At 39.3% G+C, this 14,153-nt stretch overlaps 1 protein-coding gene across 5 annotated transcripts in view; it reads left to right on the top strand.

Annotated features, from left to right (window-relative positions):
- Positions 1-14,153, top strand: part of Dscam2 (Down syndrome cell adhesion molecule 2) — a 91,602-nt gene that overhangs the window by 47,652 nt on the left and 29,797 nt on the right. For all 5 annotated transcript variants that reach the window (XM_071713658.1, XM_071713661.1, XM_071713657.1 and 2 more), the window contains exons 2-5: positions 1,395-1,745; positions 5,144-5,308; positions 8,451-8,597; positions 8,713-8,830. In XM_071713658.1, the coding sequence (XP_071569759.1) occupies positions 1,395-1,745; positions 5,144-5,308; positions 8,451-8,597; positions 8,713-8,830 (781 nt within the window). The remainder of the gene's footprint in view (positions 1-1,394; positions 1,746-5,143; positions 5,309-8,450; positions 8,598-8,712; positions 8,831-14,153) is intronic.

Below are 14,153 nucleotides of genomic sequence, written 5' to 3' on the forward strand. Positions count from 1 at the left end.
CTTTTAATCGACTAAAACCATTGTATATAATAACCATCATTCTAATATATATATATATATATATTAGAATGATGGTTATTATATATATATACAATGGTTTTCAATATTCAATATTTTTATATTCTCTGCAATATTCATCATGGGTTATGTCATCATGGGTTATTGGAAATATATATATATATACAATCGAATAATCTCAGAAGGAATCCCGAGTCGCAAAATCTCAGGAATTTTTCCAAACAAAAAACTTATATTTATAATGGAGAGAAGAAACTATCAGAATTTTTTTTTGTTTAATAATTTAGTATTTGTGGTGCTAAATACCAATTGCAAAATTAATGTGTCGTAAAAATTAGACACGTTCCATGCAAATATATTAATTGCATAAGTAAAAAGTTGGTAGTGGGGTAACTAACAATAAGTTTATAGAAGAGCGTGAGCTGTAACGTTGTTTAGAAGAAATGTTTAGGTGGTAGGGCACTGTTCGCGGAGTTGTAGCATAATAACAGTTAACTTTAGCGAGTTAACTTTAAGCGCGAACACGAGGCTACGTATAGGCTAAGCGGGCGAACGGGGCCCGAAATTTATCGCGGCTCCCATGGCTCGCAAATTTCGTCGTAACATTGACACGAGAGATGCAAGCTTGCGGGCGGGGAGTTATTAACTGCGCTAACGATACAAGAGCCGGCAAGTAGGTAGTTGCTGACTCGTGCTTTCACGCCCTCGATCAAAGCATTTACGCCGAGGAGTGGGTGTCTCGCGCGCGCACCACTCCGAAGAGAATAACTTGCCCGACGTATTAGTTGCATCGCCGCAGCAGCATCGTTCGACCGGGCGACGCCGCGCCGCGCCGGGGCGTACTAAGCACGTCGATTAATCCACTTTGGAACTTGTCAAACTATTTTCCACCTAATACGACTGGCCGTCAATGTGATACCCCTCGCTTCCCCATGTTTCCCTGATGCTACCCCACGATGCGTTTCGACGCGACATGTGTCGCGTTGTGAATACAATATCTATTATATGTTGTATTGAATCTGTCTATTAACGGCTTATCCAAAAGTGCTCCAAACTTTGAAGTCAGCTCTATCTATACCCTGCGTTTTTAAGAAAGTTTCGGTAGAAATTTAATATTTATACCATACTCGTATAATTTATAATATATACACGCAAAAATATATTTATTCGTGAAACTTGTTCTTTTTGCGTCGTAATAAAATAGACATAAATAAAATATACTCATACTTTTAATATAATAGTAAATTTTTAACGTATTTAATTTCAAGTTCTTGTGACCAATGTCCATTTAAAAGAAACACAGTTATAGAACATCAAGAACATTATTCTATATCATGAGTTTATCTCTTCATAAAAGAATACGGTTTTCTGTGCAGGTGCAGCTGCTGTAGTAACGTCCGCAGGCGGGCACGGCTTCGACGCGCACCTACGCGGCCCCAGCTTTGTGCTGGAACCGCCGTCGAGGATCGAATTCTCGAATTCCAGCGGCGCCTGGTTGGACTGCACGGCTTCCGGAAGCCCGCCGCCCAACATCGACTGGTCCACCGCGGACGGGCATCCGGTGAATGATGTGTCGGGCGTGCGAAGAGTACTCAGAAACGGCACCCTGGTGCTCCTGCCATTTCCGGCCGCGGCCTATCGGCAGGACGTTCATAGCGCCGCGTACAGATGCGTGGCGAGCAACACCGTCGGCAGAGTGCTCAGTCGCGATGTACAAGTCAGAGCGGGTAAGCGAGACTCATATCGATGCATGAAAAGCAAAGTACTAGAGAGGAAACATTTTCAAACTCTTTATGAAATATTAGCCAAAAATATGTTCGATTATATATTTTAGAATTTAATTTATAAAAATATAATTAGTATAATTACGTTTCAAGATACATTGAATATAAAGTATAAATGTTACAAAAGGAAAAGTTAGAACAAAATTGATAGCTTTGTGGAGCAAATTGCTTTGCCGATCCTATTTAATTTACCTATTTGTTGTGCAAGTCTTATTATCATTTTAAAAAACTCGCAAACGTTTAATCGCGTTACATACATCGTGAGTGCCCGCGCAATTACATCCGTTATTTACCGAGGTATCCTTTAATTAAGGAACAGCAAGCGCGTAATCGGGATGGCTGTCATATTAGAGCTCCGTCCGCGGCCGCCGCGCACCGGACCATTGGAAAAGTCTATTAAGCGGATTACGCGAATGCCGCGGATATTTGGCGCGAGTCAACAGTAATTGCGACGGATGCGCGGGTCGCCTCTCGCGTGTGATAAAACGCGGAAACGTGGATGGGCCGGTTTTACACGGGCCGTAATCGGAACAGCGAACACTCGCGCTGCTGTGTACGTCCGAATACAATTGGGAGAGCCGCAAAATCTCGCAATGGCTTTGTATAAAGGAATTCGGCTGTACACATGGCACGCTTCCATTTGGTTAAGAAATATTTGGCGATTGGACTTGAATAAAACAAAACCCGTTAAATACGTAAATAAATATAAAAAATAATTCTGATAATTTGTTTTCATGATTAGACGCACTTATCGTATTTCTTGTTTAAAAAGATATCCGAAAGTGTGATTTGATACTCTTTCTAAAACTATTCAAACGCACTTTCATATTATCTGTAAAATTATGTTCCCCATCGTGGATAATTAAGAGAACTTTAACGGAAGACAATTCGTGTAATTGTTTTAATCAATCAGAAGCAATATTTCTTATAGCCATACTATTCTGTACAAAGCCGTTTTTATACCGCAAGAAACACTCCTCTAAACGATAGTTTTCAAATATGTATGCAATCCAATTGCTTGTACGAGAAAGAAATGCCAATTGCGAAAGAGAATCAGTGTGAAACAGGCGTTAGAACCGAACGAGGCTTGCCGAGCACCGGCCGATGCAGATGAGATGCGCGTAGGTTCCCTTCTGGTCGCGCAGTGTAATTACCTCTTAAAAAAAAATGCAATCTGAATGCAAATCCGTGGCAGCTGCGAGGTCGACCCGGTGCTTTCAGGATTTCCAACTACTAACCCCCTCGCGGCCATAAAGTTCTGGCCTGGACGTGTGACCGTTAATTAAAACTTTACTTTCAGTTCTTTCTCTCTCTTTCTCTCTTTCGATTTAACGGAAGAAATTTCTTTCCCCGCGCGTGCTCGATGAAGCGGACGTGCTTTACGCGAGCGATTTCGCGCCAAAAGTTACGGACACGTTTGTGATAATTTCGAAAGCGAAAAATTGAAGTTCGATTATAGAGAACCTCGAAAATCTTTAAGTTGTCATATACGTGCGAAATAGTTGCACGGCGAATCAGGACTTTAAAATAAGAAAAAAATCCATATGAACATATAAGGTTGTATATTTATGTATATGTATACCTATAGATATACGTATATAAGTATCCTATATAGATAGGATACATCAGACTAGTACCTATTACCGCATTCTTTTTATTAAAAAGTAAGCATTTTTTCCTTTTAGAAAATTTCCAAAAACCTATCGCGTTTGAGATCTTATTTCTTATAATATATCAATACGATGAATTTGCTGTTTCCTGATTCTTCGTGTGAAAATTTCGGCAATTTTGTTTATAATTAGATCTAATATTTTTACACTTTTTAAATAAAACATTTAAAGAAATTTTATTTGACATAAAATGATAGACATTTTCTTGTGACAATAAAAAGTGCTTTTCTGTATTAAGCGGTGTCTATAATGAGAATTTAAGGAGTAAGATTTAAACTTTAAGCCTTAAGCCGTCAGAAATTGACCAACCAGTCGAATGTGGGAAGAATACTCCACTGTGATTGGCCAATTTCTTACGGCTTAAGGTTAAAAGCTTAAATCTTAAACTCTCATTGTAGACAGCGCTTAACACAGAACCGCTTTATGTCAACTTAAATAAATCTTCTTCAAGTATTTTCATTATAGTACAGTTAAATACCTGAATTTATTAGATTTAATTATAACAAAATTGCTAAAATTTGTACACAAAGAATCATCTACATGAAGAATCAAGAAACAGCAAGTAACACTGTTTCCAAAATAATATCTACGTACACATATTGTGTGCGGTATTTTATACAAAAATTCTCTTTAATAACACCCTTGAGTGATGATATCATAATTCAATGCGACATTTCTCACGCGAGTCGTGAGAAATGCGAAAAAGCGGGACGAGTGGAAACGAGGAAAAGCGGGAATCAGGAAGCTGAAAGGAAGAAAAACGCGAGACAATGTCTTCGTGCGGTCCGGGAGCTTCAAGGGGGCGCACGGAAGGAATACAGAGAAGAAATTCAGAACGCCCCCGTAGCCGAGGCTTTAGCCTCCGCGTCGTGGCGTCGCGACGTCGGCCTGTCAGACTGCACCGTCGGTGGCGGAGCTGGTCGTCGCCCTTGGAATTTCCACGTAAATAAAAATCTCCGGATGAGTGTACGGTGCCTCTCGAGCGCGAGAGAGCGATGCCGGACGAAAAAGGAAGGAGAAAAGGAAGAGGAAGGGAGGAGTGAGACGTTCGTTATACGCTCGCGTCGCCTCATGCCTCGACGCATCCCCCGACGTCGAGATTCACCCGACGGTTACGTCGTAACGACGTGTGCGACATCCTGTGTGTATATACATAGTGTCGTACACACCCGTGTACAAGGCAACGTGCTTTTCACGGTGTAGCAACGGCGACGGTGTAATTGAAAACGAGACTGTCGGAGTAACTGCGATTGCTTTTTCATTACGGTGGCAATTAGAGACACAGACGCAGACACACAGAATCCTTGTTCGCTGTCTCGTTACGCTGTTAACCCGACATAATGACGACTTGTAATTTTTTTACGGCGCCTACTAACTTCTTCTTTTTAAAAATCGAGTACGGGATAACGAAATTTTAAGAGTAAAATGTAATTGCGAACCGAGAGGCAAGCTAATATGTAATTATCCTAATTATCGTAACAATTACAGACCACGCGAAATATAAAAGTATTTTATTATAGGATGTCAATTTTCTGTTTTTTTTTTTAAATGTCTTTTAGGAAAGAATTTATATATGCGCGAACGGAAATTACTACGTAAGCTATTGTTTTACAATTTGTACAAGATTGCTGGAACATGTGGCTTTATGTGAGATTTTATTGCTGTTTGCAGTGGTGGCTCAGGCATACAAAGTTGAAGTGGAGGTGACGGGGGGTGCATCGAGGGGATGCACCGCAATATTACGCTGCATCATACCCAGCTACGTCAAAGATTTGGTGCGCGTCGTATCCTGGCTGCACGAACCTTCGTCCTACATATATCCCTCGCTACAAGGAGGTAAATGTTTATAACAGAAATCTACATACGAGTGTATACATTCCTTTGTTTGTATAAAAACGCAACATTTTACGCGCATTGCGACGTAAAAAACTAAAGTCCAATTCCAGAAAAAATCGAGATGTAGAACTTTTTACATCCGCATACGGGTGTGTGAAGTTGGCACCTCTACTTTAAAATTCGATAGTTCTGATTAGAGTTCCATATCAAAATCAGATACTTATGTCAACCGAAACATACCGGAAATAAAAATTTTTTTAAATACATTCTCATGATTTTAGAGAATTGGAATTCTCGAGTTTAACGAGTTTAATGAAGATTGAAGCGATTAAAGGAAAATTCGATTTCAATTTGTTACAGAATCTGTTATCAAAATACATATCTCTCAATACTTCAAGCACGACAAAACGTTTACAGACCTATATAATTTTTCTATAATAGTTGCAATATTTTTGCGCACGAAGGCGTTTTGCACACAAAGTATCTACCCTTTTATGGTCGTATAACAATTGTGCATACACTTACGCGGCTGAGTGAGCTCGTTCGTGAGACATTAGAGCAGCTAAGAGCGGCAGTTGCGATAAGGCAGCCTTCTGAATAGATTGTCCGCTAAGTCAGGTGGACTGAATGGTCTATGTAGTTTAGGTATATTACATTCGACGGACCGGAGCCTATAGCCGGGTGCACGATTCCATTCACGATAGATGCGACACGCATATGTATATGTATATCGCTATGTACATGAGCCGGGCATGTATTGTACGTGCAGCGAATTACGTTCAACCTGATACCGACGCAATCGCGATAGTGGATACGACGTGAAAAAACATCTTCCCGTGCAATATGAGATTATTATACCGAGTGAATATTATAAGACCTTTTACGATTATCGATCTCGATTAAAGATTATCTTGCAGATCATAATGCTTCTGTGAGAGAGAAAGAATTTATATTCGCGCGCGATATAAGTACACGGATAGAAACACGGCTTTCATATTTAACTATAGTATTCTTCGTTTACCAACTGCTAATTACGACCACTAATCAAATCGCGGTACGCGAAATGTTTAATTATGTACAACGCTTTCTATCTCGCGCTCTTGTACGCAATTTTCTGGGGGCAGACTCGCATTTACAGCAAATCTGATTAATCTCTGCGAGCTACTAATGAACCCGACAATCCCGACTCGCGCATCCCGCACCGCGAGCCGCGGAAGGAGATGCCGCATTATTGTGGATATTAAATTTCATCGTGGGCGTCCGCGGCGGATATTAAATTTTCGTTCTCGTAGGCGATGGCCATAGTGTTGAGTTCCAGCATAGCACCGCGTATTCCACAGCAGCGGCTACACTGAAATCGCCTCGTATTGTCGCTATATCCGTATTATTCCTTTTTTTTCCCCCTCTATTGCCACCGCGCTACTACATCCGCGAAAATCCGCCCGGAATGTTTCCCGGGCTCGCATCAGTCTTTGCAGCCGCGAGAGCCCGGATTAACGAAATTATTTGAAGATCCAGCTATAGTAGTGAACTTTAAATCGGGAAATATTTAGATATTTGTGAAGATAAAAATCAAGAGATGTATAAAAATGTAGAAATAGTACCTTAAAAATGTGTGAGAATGAAATATAAAATAATATAATTTAACATTTATTTAGACTCATTAATTTGCACAATAATGAAATAGAAAAAAAAATTTCAATATAATGATAAAGTAATATGGAAAATTAACGAGAAATTGCTTATATATTTAAATACAGAGCTTCTGGAATTTTTAATTATGTTAAAAGTTACTATAAGTTTTCATCGAAAATCCCCGGCGCGGTGGAATCACGCGTCCGGTATACATGGAATATGTGAAATAATTGCAACACGTGTTTCCCATTGTTTTACCTTCCTGGCGCGACTTAATCCTTACGTATATCTCGTTGCGAAACCGCGAAAATTTATTTTCTCGCGAATAATCTTTTCCGCGGGAGATGATTTACGTTACCAAGCAAACCTCTTGTACGCGGGGGGATGTGAAAATGGCACCCCTACTTTAAAATTTGATAGTTCTGATTAGATCCGTCTCTATTCTACTTTCTATAAATATTCTTTATTTCGAAGAATTCTCTCTTATGTCAACACCACTAAATCTATTATTAAATTATTAATCGATATTTCTAATAAAACGAAAATAAGCTTTTGCAAAGCAGCGTAAATTTGAACTTGAATCTATCTTGCATATCGCACAAAAGATGGAATAATTTTAATACTTATCAAATATATTACTCGGTATACCCTCTGTACGTGTGCGATGTAAGTAGCGAAACAGCACGTAGAGCGCGATTCGTAGGATTCCGAAAAGGTTTAAGTTTAAGTAGGGCAGGTTCCGCAACTGTTTAGGATAATTGTGGTCGTTAAACGTTGTGGTCGGGCTTATCTAAGGAAACCCCGAGAGCTTAGTTCGAGCGAGAGAGAAAGCGGAGAGAGCGCATAGCGTTCCTATGTCACGTAGATCGGACAAGGGTGGAGTCGGGGAATTAGCGTAATTATCGTGCAGCCGAGTGCGGCCGTGCCCGAAAATATCGTAATCCGGCAGGGCGTGGCGTTATCGCGGTCGTTAAAGATAACCGACACGGTTTATCGGGAAACGTTGATCCCAATTATTGCCGCCGCGCATTCAATATGAATAATACGGCGGGATTAGGAAGTCGTGTATTATTCCGTGTATTATATGCACGGCAAGCGGAACTCTATCCAAGTGTTGTTTCGGGCTCGCGAATTTTGCGATCGATTACGAAGAGCAAATATCCCAATGCATAATACAAGACGAAAAAGAGTAGAAACAAATAAATGCTCCGTAATATCATATTAGCATATATTCGTATAAGCTGTTTCGAATTTAAAATTTTTATCAGGTTATATCTCAGGTTTTATCCGGTAATCAAATAAATGCTTGTTAAATCTACTTCTATCGGCAAAAAGTGGACGTCGTCTTTTCAAAATTTCAAGATTAAATGTACAAGTCTGATAAAAAGTCGATAGCACAGAGAGATACTTTAGTATTATACAAGTTTTCCGGGACATCTTGTATACCACGCGACGTCTCTCGATACGTTTGACATTTCACGACGCTTTCGATCGCTACGTTTTATAGATGGCAAGTTCCACCTGCTTCCCACGGGAGAGCTTCTGGTGCACAGCCTCGAGTTCAGCGACCAGCTGAACGGCTACAGATGCCGCACGATGCACCGTCTCACGAGACAAGTGGTCGTTAGCTCTATGGCCAACATTAGGATAGCAGGTGAGTCTCGATAACGCCGATAAGGGCGATAAGTTTCGAAGGAAACTGCCGATGTGCACATCGCTGGAGAAACGCTGTTTGTGACGCGCCGAGTTTTCTGCATTCTGCTTCACAGATCACAGAGGCGTAATGCCTCCCGTGATACTCGAAAACTCCGGTGTCGTACACGTCGCCCAGGACGAATCGACGTCGTTAGTCTGCGTGGCGCAAGCGTGCCCTTCGCCCGAATATCGGTAAGTGTTTGCGAAAACCCTCCAACACCCGCGACCTCAAGAGCGAAAGCACTGTGCGTTACCTGCTATGCTTTCACCATAATTTTCAATTCCTTATCGTTTATTTATTTTAAAAAAAATTGAAAAATATTTTTTGAAATAAATAAGGTAAAGAAGATATCGAAAAGATGTTGAGAAAAGGTGCTTTTTATCTCTCTTTTTATGCTTTCTTTTCCCATCGCGTGTAAAAATCAAGAATCTTTTCAACGAAGAAGAAGATATCGAGAAGATGTTAAGAGAAGTTCTTTATATTGACTTTGCGGTAGTTTCTTTTCCAATCCAGACGCGTCGAACTTGCGGCAAGAAATTAACGTTCTCTATATTCTCTATATTGTAAGGAAATACACATGCATACGATCGCTCGTCGCGACTGCGGATGCGTGCGAGAAATAATCGCGAAAAGAGATACGTTCTCGTTTGATATCACGTCTTATAAGTTAGCGGAACAAAGTGAGCAGAACCAATTATAACTCATATTTTTATTTGTTGCTCACTTGTTGCTAAAAAGTTGCCAAAGAAAAAAATTTGTTGCTCTGTAAGCTTTCTTAAAAAATGATGTTCCACTAAAAGAAGATTAAGTTAGCGGGACAATATACATATAGCAACGAAATTGCACGTAACAATTACGTAAGAATTTGTTGCTCACAAAATATGCTAGTCCCGATTTCGTTGCTCGCAAAGTGTAAACAAGTGTAAACAACAGCGGAAAACCTTAGCGTGCAGACAGTTATAAGAGTAAAGTACCAGAAAAAAATTCATTGCACGTTTAAATTTGGTTCATTACTGATGTATTGTCTGAATTTGCTGCTCTCGAAATATCCAACTTCTGTTATTTGTTGCTCGTTGTAAAAAAAATTTGTTACTCGCTGTATTAAAAGCTGGACCTCTAACGACACTTTTTATACGACAGATTCATTATCACTCCGCTGTGCGCTCGTCGGACATACCCTTTTATTTTCCATTTTTTATTTGAAAATTTAGAAAATAATCTGCCGAGTTACAGAAATGGTCGTCTCTATCCCTCCCAAAAATACTCGCATTCACTTTTAAAGTATTTATAGATACTATCGTACCAAGTAAAGAGATAGATTTTTTAAATAATATAATTCAAAACCTTATCAGAGATTCTTATTTATAAGATTCATAATTTATAATTGTCGAAATTCAAAGTGTCACTAATTTTAATTCTAATTAATTAGAGAAGACATTTTCGAGCGGGCTGGATCTTAGTAACTTAATAATAATATTTCTGAGTGAATTTTGTATACTATTTTCAATTCAATAAACTGCGCGCCGGTTATTTATATTATATCAGTCTTAAAATACTTAATTTATAGTATTGAATTTATAGTATTGATTTAGATATGGTATCGACACAAAAAATATATGTGACATATTTATTTAATCACCTCATTCCGTCACCGGTGATTGGCAAAGCGTAAAGCGCGATTACCAGTTACCGTCGCGTCGTGGCGGTGAGAATGTGTCAATTACATACAATCAACCAATCAAAATTTCGAAACACAGTTTTAAAAGTATTAAAAACAAATTCCGTTTTTCTATTGCTCCTGAGTGCGTGCACAGTGCACAATCTCGCCAGTATCCAGTTATTTTTTCTACAAATTTTAATATAAACCGTGAAAATGAGAAAGAGAGAAAAAATTGATTCTTCGCCACGTACAAGAAAGCATTTCCCCGACGATCGGTTAGGAATATTTAGGCTTCTATCGTACAGCGAAAGCTTTCGGCTTTCCGGCGCGTTTTGTTTTACACATGCGTACGATATCGCGGTGACGCGACAGAACAACGTTGGCGATCGTGACGCGATCTCGAATTGCGAGGGGGATCAAGGCTGCCGCCGGTTAGTCGGCCGACGGTGCACAAGCGATCAGCTGATCGTGCGGCACGTGCTCGCGGCGCTTAACTGACCTAGCCCTACGCGCGTGCGAGTGCCCGGGCGCGCTTACGCGCGTAGTACTATGCTTTGAAACGGTGAATGGATGTCGCGGGCGTGTTTTTCTGAGACGCCGTGACTCAACGAGAAATACCGACTGATATCAGAACGTCTTATAAGTTAGCGGAACAAAGTGAGCAGAACCAAGTCTAAATAATATTTTTATTTGTTGCTCATTTGTTGCTAAAAAGTTGTCAAAGAAACAAATTTGTTGCTCTGTAAGCTTCCTTAAAAAATGATGTTCCGCTAAAGGAAGATTAAGTTAGCGAGACAATATACGTATAGCAACGAAATTGCACACCACAATAACGTAAGAATTTGTGACAGTAATCTTGATAATCTTGAACGTATGTTTAATTTAATTTAATTAATATCTGAAATATTGTATTGGTTATCTAAAATTCTAATTTTTTTTTTCAGCAAAAGATAAAATAAATTTTGACGCAGTTGAAAAATTATGTGCGCCTCGAGTTACGAAATTATTATCTAGTATTCCAGATAGCCAAGGCACTAAGCAGTTTCTTATTTTAATTAACCATATATTAAATTCTTTCTTAAATACAAAATTAAAAATTGAAGAGCGCATATATTCTACATGGCACGCAACATTTTTTTTTAAGATTGTGGAGAAGATGGCTACAAGAAAATGACTACAGTATTGATAAAAATTTTATAACTTCTAATGCTTACACATGCATAGAATTAAACGCACATGGTTTATTAATATTAATTGAAAAATTACGAAAAATTGATCAGTTTACACCTTGGCTATGTAGCAGTCAACCATGCGAAAAAATTTTCAGCTTTCTATAGACACAGTTGTATTGAATATACAACTGGGGAATCACGGATTGCGAAAATTATCACTGTCAGACGGTGAATTGAAACGAATTGTGTATTTTATCGTCTACTTCGAAAAATATCGCGACCACAATATTCGTCAAAATGCCACCATTATAACTATGCAATCGGATGTGATATCAATTGAATATATAAGGCATAGTTGAATCGTCGCAAACAAATTAAAAACTGAATCGCACAATTTGCTCACTCTGTTTATAACGAAATGCTTTTCAGATCAGTTTTCAGAGACAATTGCTTCATCTCTGTAGAGCTACAAATCCATTTCCTAAAATTTTATATTTTATATAATTAATAGAATTCAACTCCCCTCTTTCTCTCTCCTCGAGGAGGGAAGCTTCTAAAAGTTCTACGTTTCAGAAGAAGTTCTGTCGATCTTAAATATCGGTCTTAAACATAAAATACAAACAAAGACGACTTTACAATTTTTTTAAATTTTGCATAAAAGTCGATAATAACTTTTTTATTAGAATTCAAAAATACCTAATTCACAGAAAATATTTTAAGCTATAAATAAAACAGAAATCTAAGTTAATAAAGGAACTCTAAAGACATTTCAACGCACAGCTAACCATCCCAACCGCCCCAACAAAATGTAACATGCCGTAAAAGTTAAATTGATTATCGATTTAAGTAGATTCACCGTTCTAATAAAAAGTTGTGTTTTGTGTTTTAAGACTGATATATAATATAAATAACCGGTGCACAGTTTATTGAATTGAAAATCCTTACTATTATATAAAAAGGAAAAGTTTGTTCCATTTTGTTCAGGGTAATCTTAGAAACTATTGAATCAATTTCAAAAATTTTTACACTGGTGGATAGCTTATATCTTCCTGAGTAACATAGGCTACGTGCCATTGTGCTACAACCCAATTTAAAAAAATTCAAAAAAGCTTACAATGTAAGCTATAAGAATTTACAATAAAAAATGGAGATTTAAATTGTAATAACACAAATAAAATTGTTTAAACATATCGGATACAGTGGTACGTCCTATTCAATTTTTTAAGCCTCAAAGTTATAGTAAACTACTGGACGAGTATTTCACTATTACACCCAAAATGCAAGATCAAGGAGAGAAGCAAAATGCTAAACGGGTTTTAAGGCGGAGTCTACGCCTTTTATTGAGAAGAAAATAAAATGGTTGAGATGAAAAAAAAACGGAAAAAGGACCATTAGTTGATAACCAAGTAGATAAATCTGACAAGTATTTGGACATTACTCATTTAGAAAAATTTGCAAACGCCCAACTTGCGCGGGGCGACAGAGTTTTCAGCCAAATAAAATACAGTTTATGCAATCATATTGAACTACCGGATTCCGAAGGGAATTCCACTATTATACAATCGCGAGAAGATCAAGGAGAGGAAAAAAAACGAACGAATTTTAAGGCAAAGTCCACGCCTCAATCAATGAAATGGTCGAGATGGAAAAACAAATGGAAAAAGAACCATTAGTTGACGATAACCAAATGGGCTTAGATAAATCTGATACATGTTTATACATCACACAACTCGAAAAAGTTGTAAATGCCAAACTTGCGAGGCTCTAAATAAAATTAACTATTTTTAATTTTAATAAATTAGAGACGATACCATTTTCGAGCGATCAAAGGATTTTTCTGGAAATCCCTACCTTTAAATCGACTCGAGAGCAAGTTGCGATTGCAGTCCGTTATTCACACTAATAACAAAAGGAGAAGCACTCACCGTCAGCCGTCGCTGCAGCTCGCCATCGGACGATTCTCTCTCTCTCTCTCTCCGCGTCGATATCGATTCCACCTTCCACCCCATCGACGAACGCCGCCTCCGTCGTCTCCGTCGCCGCCGTCGCCTTGCTCACTCACTCGCGCGCGCGCGCGCGCGGACCGCGAATCGACCGGACAATTATAACTAATTGCGATCGCTAATTAGCGCGATAGACTGGATCGTCGAACGTGCCCCGTCGGTCGGCCGCTCCGGGCGGGCGCGTTTCCGCGCGCACGCGTTTCCGACTCCCGGAGGGCTAATTACGCACTACCGGCACTACGCAGTCATCCCGTGAACACGCGGTGAATCGAGATCGCGCACGACACACTTTCGGCCCTCCCGTTTCGCGACGGGGCAACGTGTTTATCCTCACGACTGCTGGCGTTTAACTCCAGTTTCTGGTAAAACGCTTCGGAATTCACATTCATCAAGAGTTCAGAGTGGTTCGAGGCTTCGGGCAGTTCGGGCGAATGTAGCCGATCATGCTTTCGAATTCCTCCGTCTATATAGCCGCTCCCTGATCTTAATAGAAAATAAACCTAAGCGGGTAAGCGAATCGGTCAATCACGGTTGAAAATTGTCGAAAACGCGTGTCCACCGTTTTAAAACTCGATCTCGAACGCTGTGATCGATCGATTTGCTTACTATAGTCAAGGGCACAAAATTGCATAGGCTGCATATGCATAGCATAAGACCGCTAAACCAATGAGCATCTTAT

The sequence above is a fragment of the Temnothorax nylanderi genome, unplaced genomic scaffold (genome assembly GCF_030848795.1).
Source record: "Temnothorax nylanderi isolate EJ_2023f unplaced genomic scaffold, tnyl_v1.0 TNYL_tig0127_pilon, whole genome shotgun sequence".
Taxonomy (NCBI): domain Eukaryota; kingdom Metazoa; phylum Arthropoda; class Insecta; order Hymenoptera; family Formicidae; genus Temnothorax; species Temnothorax nylanderi.